The sequence below is a fragment of the Mustela nivalis genome (genome assembly GCF_964662115.1).
Source record: "Mustela nivalis genome assembly, chromosome: 18".
NCBI classification, from domain to species: domain Eukaryota; kingdom Metazoa; phylum Chordata; class Mammalia; order Carnivora; family Mustelidae; genus Mustela; species Mustela nivalis.
This window is the reverse complement of record NC_139037.1, coordinates 59387341-59406496: the sequence shown is the minus strand read 5'-3', so window position 1 is coordinate 59406496 and position 19156 is coordinate 59387341. Positions and strand designations below refer to the sequence as shown.

The window sequence follows — 19156 nt, the reverse complement described above, 5'->3', positions numbered from 1 at the left end:
CAGCAGAACCTGACCCGAGAATGGGAGAAAAAAGGGGGGGACAGAAGTGCACAGGGGGAGAGAGGGAGGAGGTGAGGGGAAGGCACAAGAGAAGGAAGAGGAGGGTAGCTAGATAGTGAAGGCCAGCGTCAGGCTGGTGGGGGGGCGCTGAACCCGGGGTGGGGGTAGGGTGCTGGGGTCTCAGGGCCCTCAGGCCAGGGGTTGTTCTCTGGTTATTTCAGTGGGAGCAGATCCCGGCCCTTCCCGGTGGCTGCGGGTGTGGTGAGTTCCTGCGACCCATAGGCCCCTGCAGGGGAATGTGGCTGTGTCTGTCCATAGGGCCCCGGCTTGTGTGTTAGGAGGTGGAGTGTAGCTGCATGTCACTGTGGTTGTGAGTGTGTGGGTCAGGGCACATCTGTGTGTCAGGTTTGTGTGTCCCAGTGCCCGCTAGGCTGTGGAGCCTTGCGTCCTGCGTGTGTGTTGGCACTGTCAGTGCCAGTGTATCCGTGCGTCCCGACGTCCTGGGCCTGTGTGTCCGGGTTCGGTTTCGCGTGTCCAGGAGGAGGTCCCAGACGCGTAATTGCTACCTCCACCTCCCGCCCGCGGGTGGGTTTGTCCGCGTGCCCTCCTCGGGAGGGGAGGGGCGGGGCGGGGAGGGAAGGGTGGGGTGTCTCTCCACCTCTCCACCCACCCCGCCCCCACTCCCACTCCCTCAGTCCCGGGATCGAACCTTATTTAGAGTCGCGATTCGACATCTGTTTTCAAATTTGATCAGCTCTGAACTTTATTTTCCGAGTTTGAGGAAAATTATATTCCATCGATCGCGCTCCCGCCCCCTCCCCCGCAGCGCCCGCCGCCGCCGCCTCCATATATCTGCGCGCCGAGCCGGCCCGGCGGCCGCAAGGGCGGAGGCGCGCCGCGCGCCGCGGAGGAGCAGAGGGAGGAGGAGGAGGAGGAAGCGCAGGAGGCTCGGCAGGCCGGCCGCCCGCGACCCCCACGCCCCGCGCCCCCGCCCCGCGCCCGGCGGCCCGCGTTTCTCCCCGCGCCTCTCTCTCGCGGGCCCCTCTCCGCGCCTCCCGGTCCCCGCGCGGCCCCCCTCTCCGGGTCCCCGACCGTCCCTCTGGGTCCGGGTCTCTCCTCTACTCTCGCTTCCGTTCCGTCCTCCCGGGACCCCGGGCGTCGCCCCCCCACCCCCGCCCGGCCTCGCCCCCCACCCCGGGGCCCGCTCCCCAGGACGCCGCGGGGGCCATGGCCGCGGGATCCCAACTTTAAACACTTGTCGCCGGACCGGAGCGGAGGCGCAAACCCCGGAAAGTGAGTGAGCGCCGCGGGCCGGCGCAGGGGCGGGGAGGGGGCGGGGCGCGGGAGGCGCTCCCGGGGGACCTTCGGAGCCTGGCCGCGGAGCCCGGGGCGGGGAAGGCGGGCGGGGTCGTCTGCCCCCGCGGAGGCGGCGGGTGTGGCAGCGCTCGGCTCTGGGGAGGTGGGAGGGGGAGAGGGCTGGAGGTGCGCGCTCGGAGCAGGGGCCCGGGACGCGGGGGCGAAGGAGCGCGTGCGAGAGTGCGAGGGGTGGGGGCCGGGAGAGCCGGGGTCGGTTTGGGAACCGGGGCTGGCGGGCACACCTGAGGGTGGGCCTGGACCTTTGGGGCTAGAATCCTGGGGCGGTGGGATGGGGGGCTAGGGGCCAGGACTGAGGACTTGGAATTTGGGACCTGGGGGTTCAGAGCCAAGAGACTGCATATTTGGGGTTGAGAGTTGACTGGGGTTGTGGGTCAGCCAAGGGGAGTGGACATTTGGGGCTGTGTGGTAGTATGTAGGTTTGGATGGGGGTGAGCTGGGAGGTCTGGGTTTGGAGCTGGAGCTCAAGGCTGAGGGTATGCACAGTTGGCTCTAGATATTTGGGGCGTGGATATCCCGTGTAGGGGGTTCAGCATGGCCTGTGGGAAGGACATTGGGCCAATAAATGGGTCTGCACACTTTGGGGCTGGGAGTGCAGGTCTAGCCCTGACCTTCGGGGTTTGCGGGGGGCTGAGTCCTTCTGGGGACTGGCGGCTGAGTATGCTGTGTCCCCTCTCTGTCATTCCAGCACTGTCCCAGGACTGTGCAGGGCCACCTCTGCTGTGTCTTCTCTGGCTGGGTCTCTCCTTACCGTGTCTCTCTCTCTTTGGGCACCTCCGTGTCCACCTCTAACTCCCAGGATCTCTCTCTGTCTCTTTTGGGCTCTTTATCTGTGTCTCTGGCAGCAGCATCTCTCTCTTCCTCTTGGTCCAACTCTTGGACTGTCTCAGAATCTCTGTGCGTCTCTCTCTTCGCGTCTTTCTCAGCATCCCTTTCTGTCTCTCTGTCTCTGCCTTTCTCTGTCTCTTACTATCTCTTTGTCTCTGTCTCTCCCAGCATCTCTGTCTCTGTCTCCCCCTCGCTGGTTTCCGCTCAGATTAAGCCGGGGACCTAATTCCAGGCCCAGGATCGAATTTTCTGGCAACAAAGGGAAATAGCGAATCGATCGGTCGCTCCGGAGATTAAGAGACAAGCGGCGCGCGGATCTATCACGGCTAAACGGCCCCCCCGCCCGCTCCCCCTGCCCGGCCGGCCCGCCGAGGCCCAGACGCGCTCCGCATTGCCAAGCAGCCTCAGGAGCCCGGCTGCCCGGCAGGCCCTGCCGGCCTCGCTGAGCCCAGAGCTCATGAGTGGGGAGCTAACCATGTGCCCTGCCCCTGCCTGGCTCCAAAGCCCGGGGAAGAGATCCCAGGGCTAGAACGGGCCCCTGGGGAGGGGAGGGGAGGGAAGTGAGTGAAACCAAGGCCTCAGATGGCCCTGAAGAGCCACACTGCACATACCTGTGGCCTCAGGTAACACCTTTTGCTCATACCTGCCCCTCTGCACACCTGTCACCTTAACGTTTTCTCTTCAGTTCCCCACATCTGGATGGCCAGGTAACATCAGACTCCTTGTACCTGTCCCCTGCAGGTGACCTGTCCTCTTCATCTGTCCCTGTTGGTACCACCTGTTTCCTCTCACTAGTTTTTCCAGGTTAACACTTGTCCCTTGAAACGTGCCCCAGAGATGCCCATAGTCTCTTAGGTAACACACTGCCCTTCTTACCTGCCCCTCCAGGTAACACCTGTTCTCCAGAATCTGCCCTTCCCGCTTGAATCCCTGCATCAGTCTCATTTCGTGCTGTTCTGTCCCTTTCCTACCTGCCCCTGTATCACCCCACCTGTCCCCTAAAGCTTCAAACACACTTAGTTCTCACACTTTCATATTTCTTTGCTTCTGCCTCCCCTCAAGCAGTACCTGTTACCATATTTTCATGCGCATGCGCACACACACACTAACACACCTTCCTTAGCTCAGCAGCATGGACCTGAGCCTTCTCTTAATCTGCCCTCAGGTCACACCTGCCCCCTCCCACCTCTCTGGTCACATTCTTCTCCCTCACGGTGTTCACCTGGGCCACCCCATCCTGGTCCTTCCACAGGGGCTTCCAAACACATCTGCCTCACCCCGGTGCTCTCTGCAGGTCCCTAACTCCCCCACCCCTAACTCCCCACCCTCCCGTCTCCCACAGAGATACCTACTTCCGCCTGCCCTGCCCACACCTGTCCTCCAGGTAACTCATCCCAGACAACATGTGCACCTACCCCCTGGGTCTCCTGACCTCAGCACATCTTGACCGCTCACACGTACAGTGGTCCCTGGGTATCTGGTGTTTCCTCCTTCCTCCTGTCCCTCTCCTACAAGCCTTCATCCTCTGAAAGTCACCTGTCTTGCCTTCATACTTGCTGCTCACCTTCTTCTCGGTGTCTCTCTGTCTCTGCTTCTCCTTCATCTCACCATCTCACACACACTGCCCCTTCTCACAGGCACAGGTTGGGGCAGGGAATCTGTCTTTGGCCACGGGGTCCTATCTGACCTGTATACCTGTTTCCCCACACCTGTCCCTCCGGCATCGTCTGCTTCTCTTCTTTACCCACACAAGTTCCCCATTTTCTCACTTCCTCCTTCCTTGCTGTCCAAGCTCACACCAGTATGTCTGCACCTCCCTCACCTGTCTGCCCCCAGGCATCACCCGCTTGGGTTCCACCCCTCCCCTCACAGATGCTGAGACTTCCCCATCTGCCCCCCCTCCTTAATCCACCTTTTCCAGTGGGCCTCTGCCCTACCCCTGGCATCTGTCCCCAGACTGTCCCCAAGGCCCTCGACATAACATCCAGACCCAACATGGAGTCTCCCTCACGTCTCCCCATGCGATGTAACTCTTGTCTTTTCATAGCTTTTTCTTTAAAAAATAAAAGTTTTTTAAATGTAAGCTCCCTGCCCAATGTGAGGCTTGAACTCAGGACCCTGAGGTCAAGAGTCACAGGCTTTACTGATTGAGCCAGCCAGTCGCCTGCCTTTGTGGCTTTTTCAGACGTCGTGTACCTACCCCACAGCTCACAGCCACCTGCCCCAGCTGTGCTTGTCCGCACCAGTGGCTCATGCAAGCTGTCACCCCCACACCTTTGGAGCCCACCCTGAGATCCCTCTCCTGTCTCCCGCCCTGCTCCTCTCCGGAGATGCCTGTCCCTTTTCACGGAAGGCGTCACCAGCCCTCTGCCTGCTCAGGGAACACCTTAATGGAAGGGCATGATACCACCTGTGCTGTTTGTTAAACACCTGGAACACCTGCCCCCAGCTGTTCTGCACCGGCCTGCTACATCATACACACTCCCTTATGCCAGAGGTTTTCAGACTTTGGCGGGAACTGGAAACCCCTTCAGGGCCTGCCAGGACCCAGAGCTCAGGGCCTCATGCCAGAGATTCTGGTGCAGCGGGGCTGGGATGGAGCCTGAGACTCTGCCTTCCTCACAAGCTGGTCCACCAACCACCCCTGGAGTAGCACGTGCCTGCTCCTCCCAAGTTCTCAACTCCTGCTTCCCCCCCACCCCAGATTTTATTTTTAAGTCACCTCTACACCCAGGGGGCTCGAACTCACAATGCTATCAAGAGTTGAGCACTCTCCTGTTGGAGCCTGCCAGGCTCCTCCTCCAGTGGCCGCTTATTCCACCCCCGCCCCCACCGGTCTCTGTGACAGGCGGTGTTCTCCGTTCTTCCTAACCACGGTCTCCTTTCATCCAATCCAGGCCCATATGAGGCATGTCCTTACTCTTCTCCCCACTGTACAGAGAAGGAAACTGAGCCCAGGGAAATGCAGTCATTTCTTGGAGGTCTCAGGAGCTGGTCGATCTTGGAGGCCATCTGACTTCCGTCACCCAGGTGTCCCTAGCTCCCACACCTGCTTGTTAGGTGACCTCCTTCCTCCATATGGACACATCTGCCCACCTTGTCGTTCGGGCAACGCACGTCTCTGCATCGCCTGCCAGCTCTCCTGCACCCCAACCTCCTGCCAGCCCCCCACTCCTGCCCTCGGACGCCCCTGCCTCCCTGCTGGCGCACCTGGCCTTTCTCTGAGGAGGACTCCCTCCCACCTGCAGCCAGGCAGCCTGTGTCCTGCCACCACACACCTGTCCCCTCAGACACACCTTGCTCTCCAGAACTACCCATCACTCCACAGGCTGCTTTCCCAGCTCCATCCCTCTCTGCCTGCCCTGTCTTTGTTCCCTTCCTCTCTCCCATCTCTGCCGGCCTCCTCCCTGACTGTCTCCCAAGCTGAGACTCTTTTTCTGTCTCTTCCTACCTCCTTGTCTTTTCGTTCTTTGTGTTTCTCTCTCTCTCTCTGTCTCTGTACCTTATCTCTTTTTATCATCTCTTTCTTTGTGTCCTGTACTCTCTCTCTCTCAGGCTCTCTCTGCCTCCCCCCTCCTCCTTTTTCCGGGTCCGTTGTTCTTTCTGGCAGTGCAGGTTTTGGGGGGGCTTGAAGTCATGCTGACCTACATTTGAGCCAGGCCGCCCCACCCACCCCTGTGGGATTTCGGCCAAGTTACTTTCCTTATCTGAGCCTCAGTTTCCACGTCTGGGAAATGGGCATCCTGGCCATTGCTACCTCCCAGGTCTTGGCGAGGATGGGGTGGTGAGGGTGCCAGAGGTGCTGGGACAGATAGGGGCTGGTCTTCCCTCCAAGGCTCCCTTCCTCTTCCCCAGGGGTGCTGCCCCACCTGGCTGGCAGCAGCAGTGTGTGAGGTGGGGGAACGGAGGAGATGGGCAGAGGCGTCTGGGCCATGGCTTGGGCACAGGCCCGGGTGTGGGGCTGGGGACAGGGATCGATCTGCCTCGGCGGCAGAACGAGGGCCAGGATTGCATCTTGTCACAATAATTTATTGCTCTCATCCCATCTGATCGATGGAGCTGAATTAGCACCGTGCGACGCCCCTGGAGCCCCGAGCCTCCCCTAGCCTAGCCGGACCCTGGCCCTTTGCTGGCCCTCATGGGATCCCCTGAACCACGGGCACCCAGCTCCAGCTGACCCAGGCCGCACACCTGGCCCCAGGCTCTCAGGCCCTGCCCTCTGTTTCCTGTCTTCCTACCCACTCTCTTCCCTTTCTGAGTCTCAACTTCGCCTTCCTGGGTCTTTGACCCCATTTATCTGCTCATTTTCCCTGACCCTCAGTCACTCCCTTCTCCCCCATTTCCCCATCTGTTTCCCTGTCCCCCTGTGTTCTGTGCCTCAGTTCCCCATCTGTCCCTTTGCCTCTCTGCTCCATTCCTGTCTCCATTCCTTCGCCCTCCTGTCTCCTGTCTATAGGCCTTTGACCCCGGGTCTGGCTATCCCTTGGTCTCTGGTTTTCTGTCCCTTGATGCCCTATCTCTCTGTCTCCCTGCCTTGCTCCTTTTAATCTGAATTTCCTTTAAACAATATTTCCTGAGCACATACTTGGTGTCAAGTCCCATGAACAGGATCCATGGTGCCCCTGCGTCCCAGAGCTCCTGGGATTAGCTGGCCACGCTTGCCTTCTGCTTTCTGTCCCTCTACCCCACCACCAGTCACAGTCATTGCTCCTGTAGACGTCTGTCACTGTCTGTGGTGCAAGGCCTGGGGCCAAAAGGTCCAGCCCTGCCTTTGGGTGGGGCCTGGGGAGTGGGAATGAGCTTGGGGGAGGATGCTGGGACTAAGGAGCCTTGGTAGAAGGTAGGGGTTTGGGATGAGGGGGGAGTTGGGAATTGGTCTTGGCCAGGCAGAGATCTGGAGGGGAAGGAGTTGGGGTGACAGCCAGGGGCCCCCGTCAAACCTCTGCAACACAGACCCCCCCCCCTGCCAAGGACTGCAACTGGGCATGACGCTGGCCTTGAACCCATACTTGTACTTCTCCCCGCTGACTTGTGTCTCTGCCCAGCAGTCCCCTGCCCTCCCTGTCCACTCCTTCGCCTCTGCCCTAATCCCTCAATTTTCCGCCTCTCTGCCCCTCCTCTCCTTCCTCTCTCACCCAGGTCCCTCCTTGGAGCAATCTCTCTTCCCGACCTCCGCTCCCTGATTCACTTTGTCCCGGCTGCTCTGACTCGCTCCCCTTCTCCGGGTTTCCCCTGGCTCTCCGGCCCCCCCCCCTTCCACCACCACCACCGTATCTCTCGGGGTCTTGTTCTTTCCCTGTCTTTGCAGGACTCTCTGCTCTCCCATCTTTTCTCCGTGTCCCTCTGGTCTCTGTCCCCATCTGTCTCCCGGTAGGTGTTGCTTCCTGCTTCTCTTTCTACGCGCCCCCCTTGTCTCTCCTGCTCCCTGTTTCCCCCTCCATCCCCGGCCATGCTTCCTCCTTCTCTAGGGTCTCTGAGGGGAAGGGCAGGAGGATGCTGGCAGGGGATAGGGAAGCAGCCTGAGCTCCGTTCTGTGGTTGCGCCTCTCCCCTCCCCTCCCCCAGTTCTGTTTGGTAGGCGGGGTGCGTGGCACTGCAGCTCCTGCCTCCCCGGGGATGCTCTCCCCCCACCCCCCAACTGACATGGTTCCGCGTGCTGGCCACAGCCCCAGGGACGTTTGTGCAGACACTGGGACTCAGAGAGAGAGGGAGGGAGGAACAGGGAGGGGGTTGGATGGACCCAGAGACCCACGACAGACAGAGACACCGGCTCCAGGGAGAGACAGGGAGTGGGGGAGAGGGTGGGTATGAGGTCTCCACCTCTGCCCCAACTCCATCCTCCGAACGACCCCAAACCGCCTGTCACAGACACACCTCCAGGCTGGGAAACCAGAGCCTTGTCTGTCTGCCATTCTGTCCTTCTGTCTCTTGCACAGTGCACCTTCTGGCCCGCGTGCCCTTGTGTGTGCTTGTGTGTCTCCAGCTGTCTCAGTGTGTGACACTGCATGTCTCTCTGTGTGACTGGGATTTGTGTGGCAGTCCACGTAGGTGTGACCTGTGGCGGTGAGTGTGCGTCCCGAGCACAGGTGCGTGAGCGTGGGAGCAGGAGAAGCCCCCGGAGCCGTGTCTGTGAGCCTGTGTGTGACTGCTGTGTGATGCTGTGCTGTGAACGTCTGGGGTGACTGCCCGAAACTGGGCTGTGTCTGGACTTGGCCAGGCGGGTGGTGTGTCTCAGTGACCAGGGAGCACATCTCCCTGAAGGCAAGGAGACCGATTGAGGCCTGGTGGGAGGACAGAGTGGGTGCCAGACCCCCGGCACCGGGCTGGTGAGTGTGGGTGTGTGGACCTCAGGGAAGGAGCAGGTGTGGGATGGTGGTGCTTACGACCACCCTTCCCCCCAGACCTGGGCATCACAGCCGCCACCCGTGGGGGCCTGCTTGGTCATGGGCTCTGTGTTCTGGGGCGGCCGTTGTGCCTCTGAGCCTGCGGGCTGTGTCCAAGTCTGGGACTGGCCAGGAAATGATTCTGTGTGGGCGATGGAGAGCGTTGAAGTCTTCATGTCCTTGTGGGTGTGGGTCTGCATGTGATGGTTGGATGGGGTCTGTGTGCCCTGCTCCAGGGAGCGGATGCCCAGTGGCTCGTGAGGCTGCACGTCTGGGATGACATGGGAGCACGGCCATGTGTTTGGCGCCGCTGCATGTGTTGTGTGGCTTCTGGCGGCCTGTGTGTTGCAGGTGCCCAGGTGTGTGTGGTTCCATCCTGGTGTTTTGTGTGTCCGTGTGGGCATGAGCGAGCCGGCAAAGGCACTAGCCTGTTGGGGCCACGACAGTGTGTGGCTTTGGGAGAAGTAGTGAGTGGTGTGCGTGCGTGTGTGTACATGTATGTACGTACGCACACACGCATTCTACACCCCAGGCACGGAGACACCCCGCCCGGGTCATGCTACAGCATTCGGTTGATGCTGGTCATGTCGGGAGGTGGGGTGACCTCAGGATTGCAGGTGGCAAGTCCAGGCAGGAAAGCCCCCGTCACCTTCTTGACCCTGTCTGCCCGGGGACAGCCCCAGGGACCTCCTTGGTGCCCATAGTGGGGCCTCCCTCGAACTCGTGTATACTTAGAAGTGGCTGTGATCTGTATGGACAGGGGTGTGTGTGTGCGCGTGTGCGTGCATGCCACAGCGCGTCAGCTGGCCGCTGGGCTCTCTGCGCCAGGATGGGACAGGGTGTGTGAAGTGTGCCTACTGGGGGTGCCTGGAGAGTGTGTGCGGGAGTCTGCATGTGTGTCTGCTACGCGCACAGCTGTGTCCTCATGGGTGTGTGGCACAGGGAGGGGTGTGTCTCTGGGTGGGGGCAGGTGGAGTGTGGGAGTGTGTGTGCGTGTCCAGGCATGATGTGTGTGCCTGTTGGGTGTGTGCGTGTGCGCGCGTGTGCGGGGGTGGCGGCAGGAGAAGGGTCTCGGGCCGCGTCTCTCTCCTCTTTAGACAGAGCCCCGGAGAAGATATGAAATTTAAAAAAAAAATCAATTTTCATTCCACTTGTGCAGATTGTGTTAAGGGGAGGGGGTGCTGGGTGAGGGATGAAGGGGCTGTTGAAGGGGGGGCGAGGCCCGAGGCGGCTCCCGAGGCGGCCAGAGCAGCTTAGAGAAATCAAAACAACTGGTTAAACCCCAGCCCAGGGGGCCGGGGTGATGGGGGGTGAGGAGACAGAGGCGATGGGAGAGAGAGAGACGCAGAGAGCCTGAGATACCCCGAGACAGAGAGAGACAGAGATGCCCCAAGACAGAGACAGAAACTCAGGCCCTCAGAAACAGAGGTATCTGGAGCTAGAGACAGATGGAACAACAAAGACGTCAGTGAGCAAGACCCTGCAGCCCTGTGGGCCTGAAGGAGGCCGGGAGCCCCGTCTCTGGGGAGATGGTAGCAGAAGTAGGCCCGAGCCGTGCCCATTTCACGCATGCCCACACAAGGCGTGAGAAGTGCGTGGATGGGGGAGACAGTCAGACAGCTGGACCGATGGTGGCAGGAACAGTGGGGGCCCAGGGAGGCTTCAGCTCCCAGGGCCCACCTCAGCCGGACACAGCCCCTCACCCAGCCAGCCTTCGGGTCTGAGCGTGCCGCTGTGTGGGCTGGCCCGTGTGTGTGTGTGGGGGGGTACACATGTGTTCGTGGTCTCATGGTGGCTGTCTGTGTGGGTGCCACACGTGTGTCTCTGGCTCTGTGAGCGTGGGAGCAGTGTGCACGTGGGGTCTCTGGTGCGTGTCTGTGGGACACTGGGTGCTTTGGGTGTCGCCTGTGTGGGACTTGGCTGTGCAGGGGTGTGTCTGGGTGGGCTTCTGTTCCTAGATGGCGTAGAGTCTGTGTGTCTGCCTTCGATTGTGAGCCTCAGTGTCCTTCTGCGTCTGTGTGGGTGGGTTTCTGTCTGTGATTGGGGATGGTGCGTCTTTGTTTCTGTGTGGCACTGAATTGGTGTGTGTGGTGTATGTGGATCTGTGTATAGCCATGTGTCTGTTTCTGTGTGAATATCTGTGGCCATCCTGGTGTGTGTGTGACGGTCATGGAGTGTGTGACCCTTGTGACCTGTTTGTCTGTGTGTCGCACGAGACATGGTGGTACGTGTGCCGAGCTGCTCTGTGGGTCTGTGTGATGAATGTGGGTTGTTAGTCTTTTTGTGTACAATTTTGTTGACCTGTGCATCACACGTTAGTGTGATGTGTGTTGTGTGTGTGACAGTGGTGTGTGTGTCACTCAGCTGATGGTGTGTCTATGTGGTGTGTTACCATGTGGTATGTGTGACTTTGTCGACCTGTGTCTGTGTGATGGGTTGGGCATGACCTTGTGGTGTGTATCACTTTGTTGACCTGTGTGCGATGTGTTGCAACGGTGTGGTGTGTGTGTGACTCTGGACCCGTGTTGGTGTGGTGTGGTGTGTGCGTGATTTTGGTGACCTGTGTCGTGTGGCGTGTGTGTGTGTGACTCTTGGCCCATGTCCGTGTGGTGTCCTGTGTGTGTGATTTTGTTGACCCGTGTCTGTGTGCTGTGTGTGGTGGTGTGGTGTGTGTGCCTGGGCTGTGTGTCTGCTTGGCAGGGAGGGGAGAGCGGCAGCGTCTTTGCCTGCGCAGCCCTGCTCCCACTGCTGCGCACACACACATTCTGTGCCGTGGCTGCAGGCGGTGGAGATGGGGGGCGGGGGGGGGTGGAGGAAGCAAAATAAAATTAAAAATTAAAGCTTGCCCGGAGTCCCCATCCGCACGGCGCAGACCAGCGGGGCAGGGGCTGCCACAGCTCCCCCTCCACAGCTACCAGGTCTGGGGCCCGCTGTCCATCTGTCCAGCGTCCTACTGGGGCCCCTGCCTGGCCCTGCAGCCCCGGCCTGCGGGGCCGCTCCTTCCATCGGTCGATCAGCCAGCGATCAATGGGGCCAGGGGGGTGCCAGGGGCAGGGTGAGATCAAAGGGGCCCCAGGAGACGGACACTGGGACGAAACAGAGACGCAGAGACAGAGATGCGGAGACAGAGACAGAGATGGAGACAGAGACTGAGGGATGCAGAGACAAGGATGTGGGGAGGAGAGACGTGGACACCTAGAAACATAAAAGAGCAGTGTGGAGACAGGGAGACGTGGGGATCCTGAGACAGGGACACGGGGACCCTGAGACGTGGCTCTCTGGACCCCGACAGTCAGGGCAGGGACCCAGTCCCTGCGGCCCCATGGGACAGAGGCGGGGACAGAGAAGGGGCCGGCAGAGACGGCGAGACAGCAGAGATGCATGTGAGAGACGCGGGGGGAGCGTGGGAGCAGGGCCCGGAGCGCCGATCCCACGGCTCCTCGTTATAACGTGTCCGGAGGAGGCGGCGGGGAGTTGAAAGCGTCGGGAAGAGAAATCAAAACCAACACGGAAATGAGAGGGGCCAATGGGGGTGGGGGTGGGGGCGGAGGCAGGAGGGAGGGGGACCCGGAGAGGCAGAGCGAGTGGGAGGTGGGAGAGAAGTGGCCAGCGAGGTGCGGAGCCGGGAGGGAGATGGGGAGACTGAGACGGGACGGGCTGGGGGCACAGAGGCTGGGCGGGGGGCACAGGGGGAAGAGGGGAGAGCCGGGAGAAGGGACGGGGCGGGGAGGAGAGGGGGCGTGGGGAAGCCAGAGATCCAGGAGACAGAGGGAGGTTGGTGGGGGGGGGACACAGGGGTTAGGGAGAGTGGGTGGGGAAGGATGGGGGAGACCCCTGGGTTGTGGGGAGACCAGGAAAGAGGGACAGAAAAATGGAAAAGAGATGGGGGGAGACAGAGAAGGGGAAAAAGGTGAGTGCAGAGAAACATAGAGCGGGAGAGACCGGGAAGGAGAACAGCAGAGAAAGTTGGGGAAATTGGATGGGAGACAGAGGGGAATGGGGGCGTGGGGGCAGATTGGCTGCAGGCAGTGGGGGGACCCCAAGAAGGCAAATGAGGTGGCAGGGGGTCTGAGTGCTGGAGGGGATCTTGTGGGAGAGACGCAGGGGACACTGGGTGGCGGTGTGTGGGGGGGGCACCTGGGTGTCTGTAGGGACCGGACAGGTCTGGAGGAAACGGGCCATCTGCCAAGTCTTGTCTGGCATCCAAGGGGTGAGGTGGATTTCTGGGGAACAGAACAGCTGTCCGGGATCTTTGGGCAGGGTGAAGTCTGAGAGGAATGCTGTATTCGAGAGCATGTCACGTCATGGGTGTTGGGTATTTGAGGGGGGTGTGTCTGAGTCAGGGGGTCTGAGGAAAGTGCTTTCTTTGAGAGGGGGTCTCAAGGGGTGGCACGGTGAGGGGCGGAGGTGTCTGAGGGGTGGGTGTCTGAGAGGAGCTGATGTCTGAGGGTTGGATGTGGGGGGGTGTCCGAGATAGCAGGCACCTGCGGGGAGGGGCTGGCAGAATGTAAAGGTTCTGAGAGACAGGAGGGGAGGGGAGGGAGTGTCTCAGGGGGATGGGGTATCTGAAGGAGTAGGGATCTGAGGGGGGCCATATCCAAGGGGGGAAAGGGGGTCTACGGGGAGCTGTCTGAGGGAGAAGGCAGATCCAAAGGGGTAAGGGTTTCTGGGGGGGCATATGTCTGAGGAGGAAGGGGTGTTTGAGAGGTACTGTTTGGGGGGTAGATCTAAAGGGCAGAAGTGTCTGAGGGGGGCTGTGTTGAGGGGAGACATATCCAAGGACGAAGCCTGTCTGAGGGGAGCTGTTGGGGGGGATGTTTGAGGGAAGGTCTATTTGAGGGGGAGATCTAAGGAGGGGGTATCTAGGGGGGCTATCTCAGGGGGAGGCAGATCCAAGGGGAAGGGGTGTCTGAGGGGTGGGGACGCTGGTGCACGTGGCAGGGGTCTGAGGGTTGGGCAGCAGGTTGGGGAGGGGCTGCTGTGGGAGCCTTCCTGCAGGGTGCGGGGCGGGCAGGCCGAGTCTGGCCAGCTCTGGGCTGGCAGATGAAAGCTGGGGGCTGCTGGGGAGCTAGATGAGCCAGCCCTGGGGTCTGCTGGGCGGGCCATGGGGTGGGGGCGAGGTTCAGAGGGAGACAAATCTGGGACGGCCAGAGAGAGGGACAGAGACGCAGAGACGGTTGAGAGGTCAGGCGCGAGAGAGTGGCTGGAGAGAAGGCAGCGGCAGAGCCTGCACGGCACGGGGTGGGCAGGGGGCGAGCCAGCCAGTGTGAGCGAGCAAGCCGGTGGGAGCAGTGGGGAGGGAGGCCTGGGGGCGCTGTGGGTAGTGATCGAGGTACAGAGCGAGGAGGAGGCTGCGGGAGGAAGGGTCCGCTGGCCGTGGGTGGAGAGGGTGGTGGGTGGCAGGATGGGTGGGCCTGGGGGGAGCGCCCACCCCACTGACCCCTGTCTGTCTCTCCTGACTGCTGCCTGCCTGTCCCCGCGTGTCTGTCCCGGCCTCTCTGCAGGGCTGGCTCCACCATGGACTGTAGCTGCGTCTCCGACCTTCTCTTCGCCCCGCCCGCCCTGCCGGCTCTCTGGACCCCTGGTAACTGGCCCTGGCCCGGACCTCCCGCCCCTTCCCAGCCAGCCGGCTCCTCCTTTCTGCACCTCTCCTTGTCCTCCCTCCTCTGTCCGGGTCTCGCTCTCAGTCCCCTCAATGCAACCCCCTAATGAAAAACTTGGCTAAAAACTTCACAGCCCGCTGTCCCTGCCACTTGCCTGCTGGGACATGAGGGTCTTTGGAGGGTGGGGGAGGTATCGGGGTCCAAAACAGACAGGATTCAGGGGTCTGAGGTCCTGGGGTCCCGGTTGTGTACTTCTCAGCCTGCTCCTGCCCAGAACCTTCGGGCAAAGAGAGGCAAGGAGACTGGAGATGGCCAGGCACTGACGGAGCAGGGGTGGGGACCATGGGGGAACGGGCCAGGCGCAGGTGGACAGACAGGGACTGCCTGGGCAGGGGGACATGGAGACATGGCCCGGCCCACTGGAGCCCTGGGAGAGAGGACGGACGGCCTACTCAGAAGTGGACACCCAGAGCTGGGGATGTGGACAGTAAGACTGGCTTGGATGTGCCAAGTCACACGCCCCTCAGACGGACAGTGTGTGTCTGTGCCAGTGCATTGTGTGTGCGTGCGCGCACGCGGACGGGCAGTCTGTGCCTGCTTCTATGTGGTGTCTCAGAATGTGTCCCTATGTCACGCTTTGGAGCTTCTGGAAGAAGGGGTCACACTGGGAGAGTATGTCTGCACGGCGTCAGTCTTTGTGTGAGCTGCTGTGCTTGTTTGCACACACACGGGAGGCTACCTGGGTGTCTCCGCGCTGGGCAGGTGGTGTTTCTTTGGGATGTCTAGCATGCTTATGTCTCAGGATTGGCGGAGTGGGGGTGCCAGCTCGCCAAGTACGTCCCTGCCTCCGTGGGGTGAGGAGCTTGCTGCTGTTACTTCCGGGTCTGGGCTGGGGTCCAGGATGGGGGTCTCGGTGGGCTTTGGGCTGGGTGGGTGGGTGCCCCAGGCCTGTGTGTGTGTGTTGGGGTATGTGTGTCAGGAGGTTTCTTGCAGCTGTGTTTCACTGAGTGTGATGGACTTTGGGGGGTCGTCATAATGTGTGTGTGTCTGTGGGCTGAGGTAGGTCTTCTCGAGTGTGTGTCAGCAGGTACAATGTACCTGGGGACGTGTGTTTGAGGACAGATGGTGGCTCCAGATTGGAGTGTGTATCTGCACGTGTGTGGCCAGTTGTGTGGTGTCATCTCTGGGGTTGCCTCTTCCTCACTAGGATGTGTTCCGGGTGTGGAATGTGCCAGAGCTCGTGGGTTGATGGAGCTCTGTCTCTTGGGGTAAGAAAGACCCAAAATGGGCCTGAGTAAAATTATCCTTTCAGGGAGGAAGCTGCCTGGCCTTTGAGCCTTTGGCAGGGGAGGCACTAGCACCCAGGGACACACCAGGCAGCCCAGGTGGGACCCTGCTGCTCCTTGCCTCCCACCCCTGAAACTCTAGTCAGCCAGAGAGGGCAGGGATCTACCCTGGGCATGCACAGCACATAGGTCACGTGGCTGCTCTCCCAGCTCAAGCTTAGTTCCTTCCGGGCTAATCCTTCCATCCCCATGTCTGGGCCTGCGGTCTCTGAGGCAAAGGGGGACAGGTGTGGTGTCACCCCATGTGTGCCTGTCAGGCAGACACCTGTCTTGATGCCACACTGGTAGCTGGGTCTTCATGGTCCTGTGCGTCTCCTGATGTGGCAATGTGGTTAGTGGGGCCCTGTTCTGGGGGGCCCGTAGGGCCTGCCTTGGCGGCACGTTGTGTGTGAGCTGCCGCACCCCACTCTGCTGCCCCCCCGTAGGCCGTGGTGTCACTAGGCGCCCCTGGAGTGTGAGTGGACGTCTGTGGGACCTGTACACTGTGGGTGTCTGCTGACACATGGGCGCTCAGAGTGTTGGAGCACAGACGTGGGGGGGGACATGGGACATGAAAGGTACGAACGCGCAGACAGGCCTGGACGTGGCAGCCTGTGGTCAGTGGAGGGCGTCAGGGAGAGATGGAGTGGGGGGGCGTGGATTGGGGGGCCAGGGCGTGGGAGGAGGGGAGACAGCAAGACTGATGGTATTCCCGAGAGCAGGCGAGACCAGAGGCCTCCTGGGGCTAGGCTGGAGGGGGCAGTAGGAGAAGGGCTGTGGACAAGGAGGGGTGCCGCTCCCGTGGCCTCCCCACACTCTACCCCCAGACCCCGAATGCGGGCGAGTTGTGCCAAGGTAGAGGAGGAAGCTGCAGGTGCTACTCCGGGCTCCCTGGACAACGGAGTTCTTTGCCACTATTTGGACAGTTTGGGGCCTGGACGCTACCTGGGGTAGAGAGAGTGGGAACTGGTTCCCTAAAGATGGCTGAAGCTGGGCAGCTGCTCCTTGGAGACCAGGATTCAGGGGGGCCTCCTGGTTCCCAAGTCCGCGGGGGACCCAGAGCCTTGGACTTGGCGTCCTGACCCGGGGCCACTCCCCTGCCTCCCGTCCCCAGGGTTTGCCTTCCCGGACTGGGCCTACAAGCCGGAGTCGTCCCCTGGTTCGAGGCAGATCCAGCTGTGGCACTTTATCCTGGAGCTGCTGCAGAAGGAGGAGTATCAGGGGGTCATCGCCTGGCAGGGGGACTACGGGGAATTCGTCATCAAGGACCCCGACGAAGTGGCTCGGCTCTGGGGCATCCGCAAGTGCAAGCCTCACATGAATTACGACAAGCTGAGCCGGGCCCTGCGGTGAGGACGGGCAGGGGGAGGCTGGCCCTGGGGGTTTGCTCTCGGTCTGCCAGGGCAGAATCCCTGGGCTCCCAAGGCACAGGGATCTCCGTGGGGTAGCTCCTGTGATTACCTGTGAGGCCACACTGGGTGGGAAGGATTACCTGTGATTACCTGTGAGAGGGAGGGACTCGAGGAGGAAGGCCAGAAGCCAGGATCCCAGCCCCTGCTTCACCCCTGCCTTGCTACTGGGTTAAGGGACTTCTGTGAGCCTCAGTTTCCCTGCTAGTGCTCTGTGCACTAATGAGTCCGGGGCGCCCTCTTTACCTCCCTCGGTGCCCCTCCCCAGCATCCCCTGTCCTCCCTCTCCCCACAGCTACTACTACAACAAGCGGATTCTCCATAAGACCAAAGGGAAGAGATTCACCTACAAGTTCAACTTCAGCAAAGTCGTACTTGTCAATTACCCACTGTTGGATGTGGCAGCAGCCACCACGGGCTCCCCACTCTTGCTGACCCCTGGTCCCTTTGGGGGGACGCCTGGGCCAGATGCTCCTCCCCTTACCCCCGAGGTGAGTTAGGACACTGGGGTCCCCGAACTGGGGGTTTGATGCCCTCTCTCCAGCCCTCAACCCAGCTGGTCTAAGCTGTGAGGCCTCCCTCGCCTCCCTCTGCAGACACTGCAGACCCTGTTCTCGGCCCCTCGCCTGGGAGAGCCAGGGGCCCGGGCGCCCCTGTTCCCTCCTGAGACAGACAAGCTGCGTCTGGACAGCCCTTTCCAGTTCTTGGGCTCTGGTAAGGGCCTGCGGGTGTGGGCGCCGGTTTGCGGGGGGCACGCTGCCCGTGTCTGAGGGAAGAGGATGGGGAAAGATGGGGGAAGGAAGGACGCAGGAAGGAGGCCCAGGGCGAGGCTGGGTGTGTGCCTGTGCTTAAAAGCCACAGGAGGACTTGGGGAGACGGAGGAGAGAAAAGGGGGCAGGGACAGGCTGGGAGAGGGGCTTTTAGGCGACAAAGGACTGGAAAAACCAGGTGGGGGTGGAGAGTGGGCAGACGCCATGTAGGAGACACAATGGGCAGACCTCGGCAGACAGCACAGGGTGGGGGCACCTTCCCACGGTGTGCCCAGTCTGACCCACCCCGTGTTCCCCAGGTGCCACTGGCTATTCCAAGCCCCCCAGCCTGCTGGGTCCTTACAGTCGCGCCTTCCCAGACTATCCCTGGAACTTTAACCCGTATCTCACCGGCCCCTTCCCCAAGCTGCCCCCCTCTCTGTACCCCCCGCACTTCTACCCTAACCCTCTGGCAAGTACCCTGGGCCACCTGCCCTCAGCAGGGGCCGGGGGAGGCCCTGCAACTTCACCCCTCCTGGCTGCGGCAGGGGAGGCCCTGGGTCCTGAGCGCCCCTCAGGCCTGGCAGCAGCCCCTCGCCTGGCGCTGCCAGGAGCCAGGGGTCCGGAGGCCACACTGGGTGGGAAGGACGACAGCGACTCGGAGCTGGAAATCACGGACGTCAGCGGCTGCAGCTCTGACAGCGAGGGTGATGAGGGCCTCCCTGTGCCCCCCAAGGCCAAGGCAAGCAAAGGGGGGAGCGGCAGCTGAACCCGTGTGGGGTGAAGGGTTCCACCAGGGTGGGGGTTGGGCAGCCACTCATGCCTGGCCTGGCCTACCCTCAATGTCCCGCCCAAGGCCAGGGACCAGCCCTCGACCCCCTCCCAGGACCGGGTACTTGGCTGCCCACCTTCTTCCCTCACCCCAGGCTGGGGTCTCCCCTCCCCTGTCCAGAGAGGGAGGGAACATGACGGTGATGGCCTCGAGCCTCCTGCCCAGGCTTGTTTGAGGGGGGTCCCCGCCTGGCCCCACTCCCAAAGTGCAATATGGCGCCCAGCCTCTCCTGCCCACACGCCCCCTGTGCTGTGCCCTGTGTGTTTGTGTGGCTGTGTCTCCCCTTGTGCCGGCCCCAGTCCTGACCCCCTCCCCACACAAGCCCCCTGGGACAGGGAGCTCAGAGCAATAACCCCGCCCCCAGCCCCGCCCAGGAGGGCCCCCTCCCCACCAGCTCCCCACAACCCCCACTAGCCACCTCCAGAGAGTTTACTACAAAAATAAAAGAAAGGAAAGGAGTGTGAGCTGTGCAGGATCCGGGCGTCACGGGTGAGTTGGGGCTTGGGGTGGGAGCATCAACTGGGGAGTCGCTGGCAAAACCCAGGAAGGACTGGACAAAGGCAGTGGGACAGACCCGGGAAAGTGATGCCAGTCAGTCGTGGAGGGCTCCAAACCCACTCCAGGGCCCCCACCCTATCCTCACAGACACAGAGC

General features: G+C 61.3%; 1 protein-coding gene across 1 annotated transcript; it reads left to right on the top strand.

The window, feature by feature from the left end:
- The first annotated feature begins 1240 nt into the window (after positions 1-1240).
- On the top strand, positions 1241-18952 carry ERFL (ETS repressor factor like). Its single transcript, XM_082710913.1, has 6 exons — positions 1241-1293; positions 14089-14168; positions 16627-16861; positions 17217-17412; positions 17518-17635; positions 17991-18952. Exons 2-6 carry the CDS (start codon positions 14102-14104, stop codon positions 18437-18439), a joined length of 1065 nt encoding a protein of 354 aa, XP_082567039.1. The 5' UTR covers positions 1241-1293; positions 14089-14101; the 3' UTR covers positions 18440-18952.
- The last annotated feature ends 204 nt before the right edge of the window (positions 18953-19156 follow it).

Coding starts and splice junctions, on each gene's coding strand:
- ERFL (XM_082710913.1), top strand. CDS start 14,102: ATGGACTGTAGCTGCGTCTCCGACCTTCTCTTCGCCCCGCCCGCCCTG. Junction 16,862..17,216: donor AAGCTGAGCCGGGCCCTGCG/GTGAGGACGGGC, acceptor CTCTCCCCACAG/CTACTACTACAACAAGCGGA. Junction 17,636..17,990: donor TTTCCAGTTCTTGGGCTCTG/GTAAGGGCCTGC, acceptor CGTGTTCCCCAG/GTGCCACTGGCTATTCCAAG.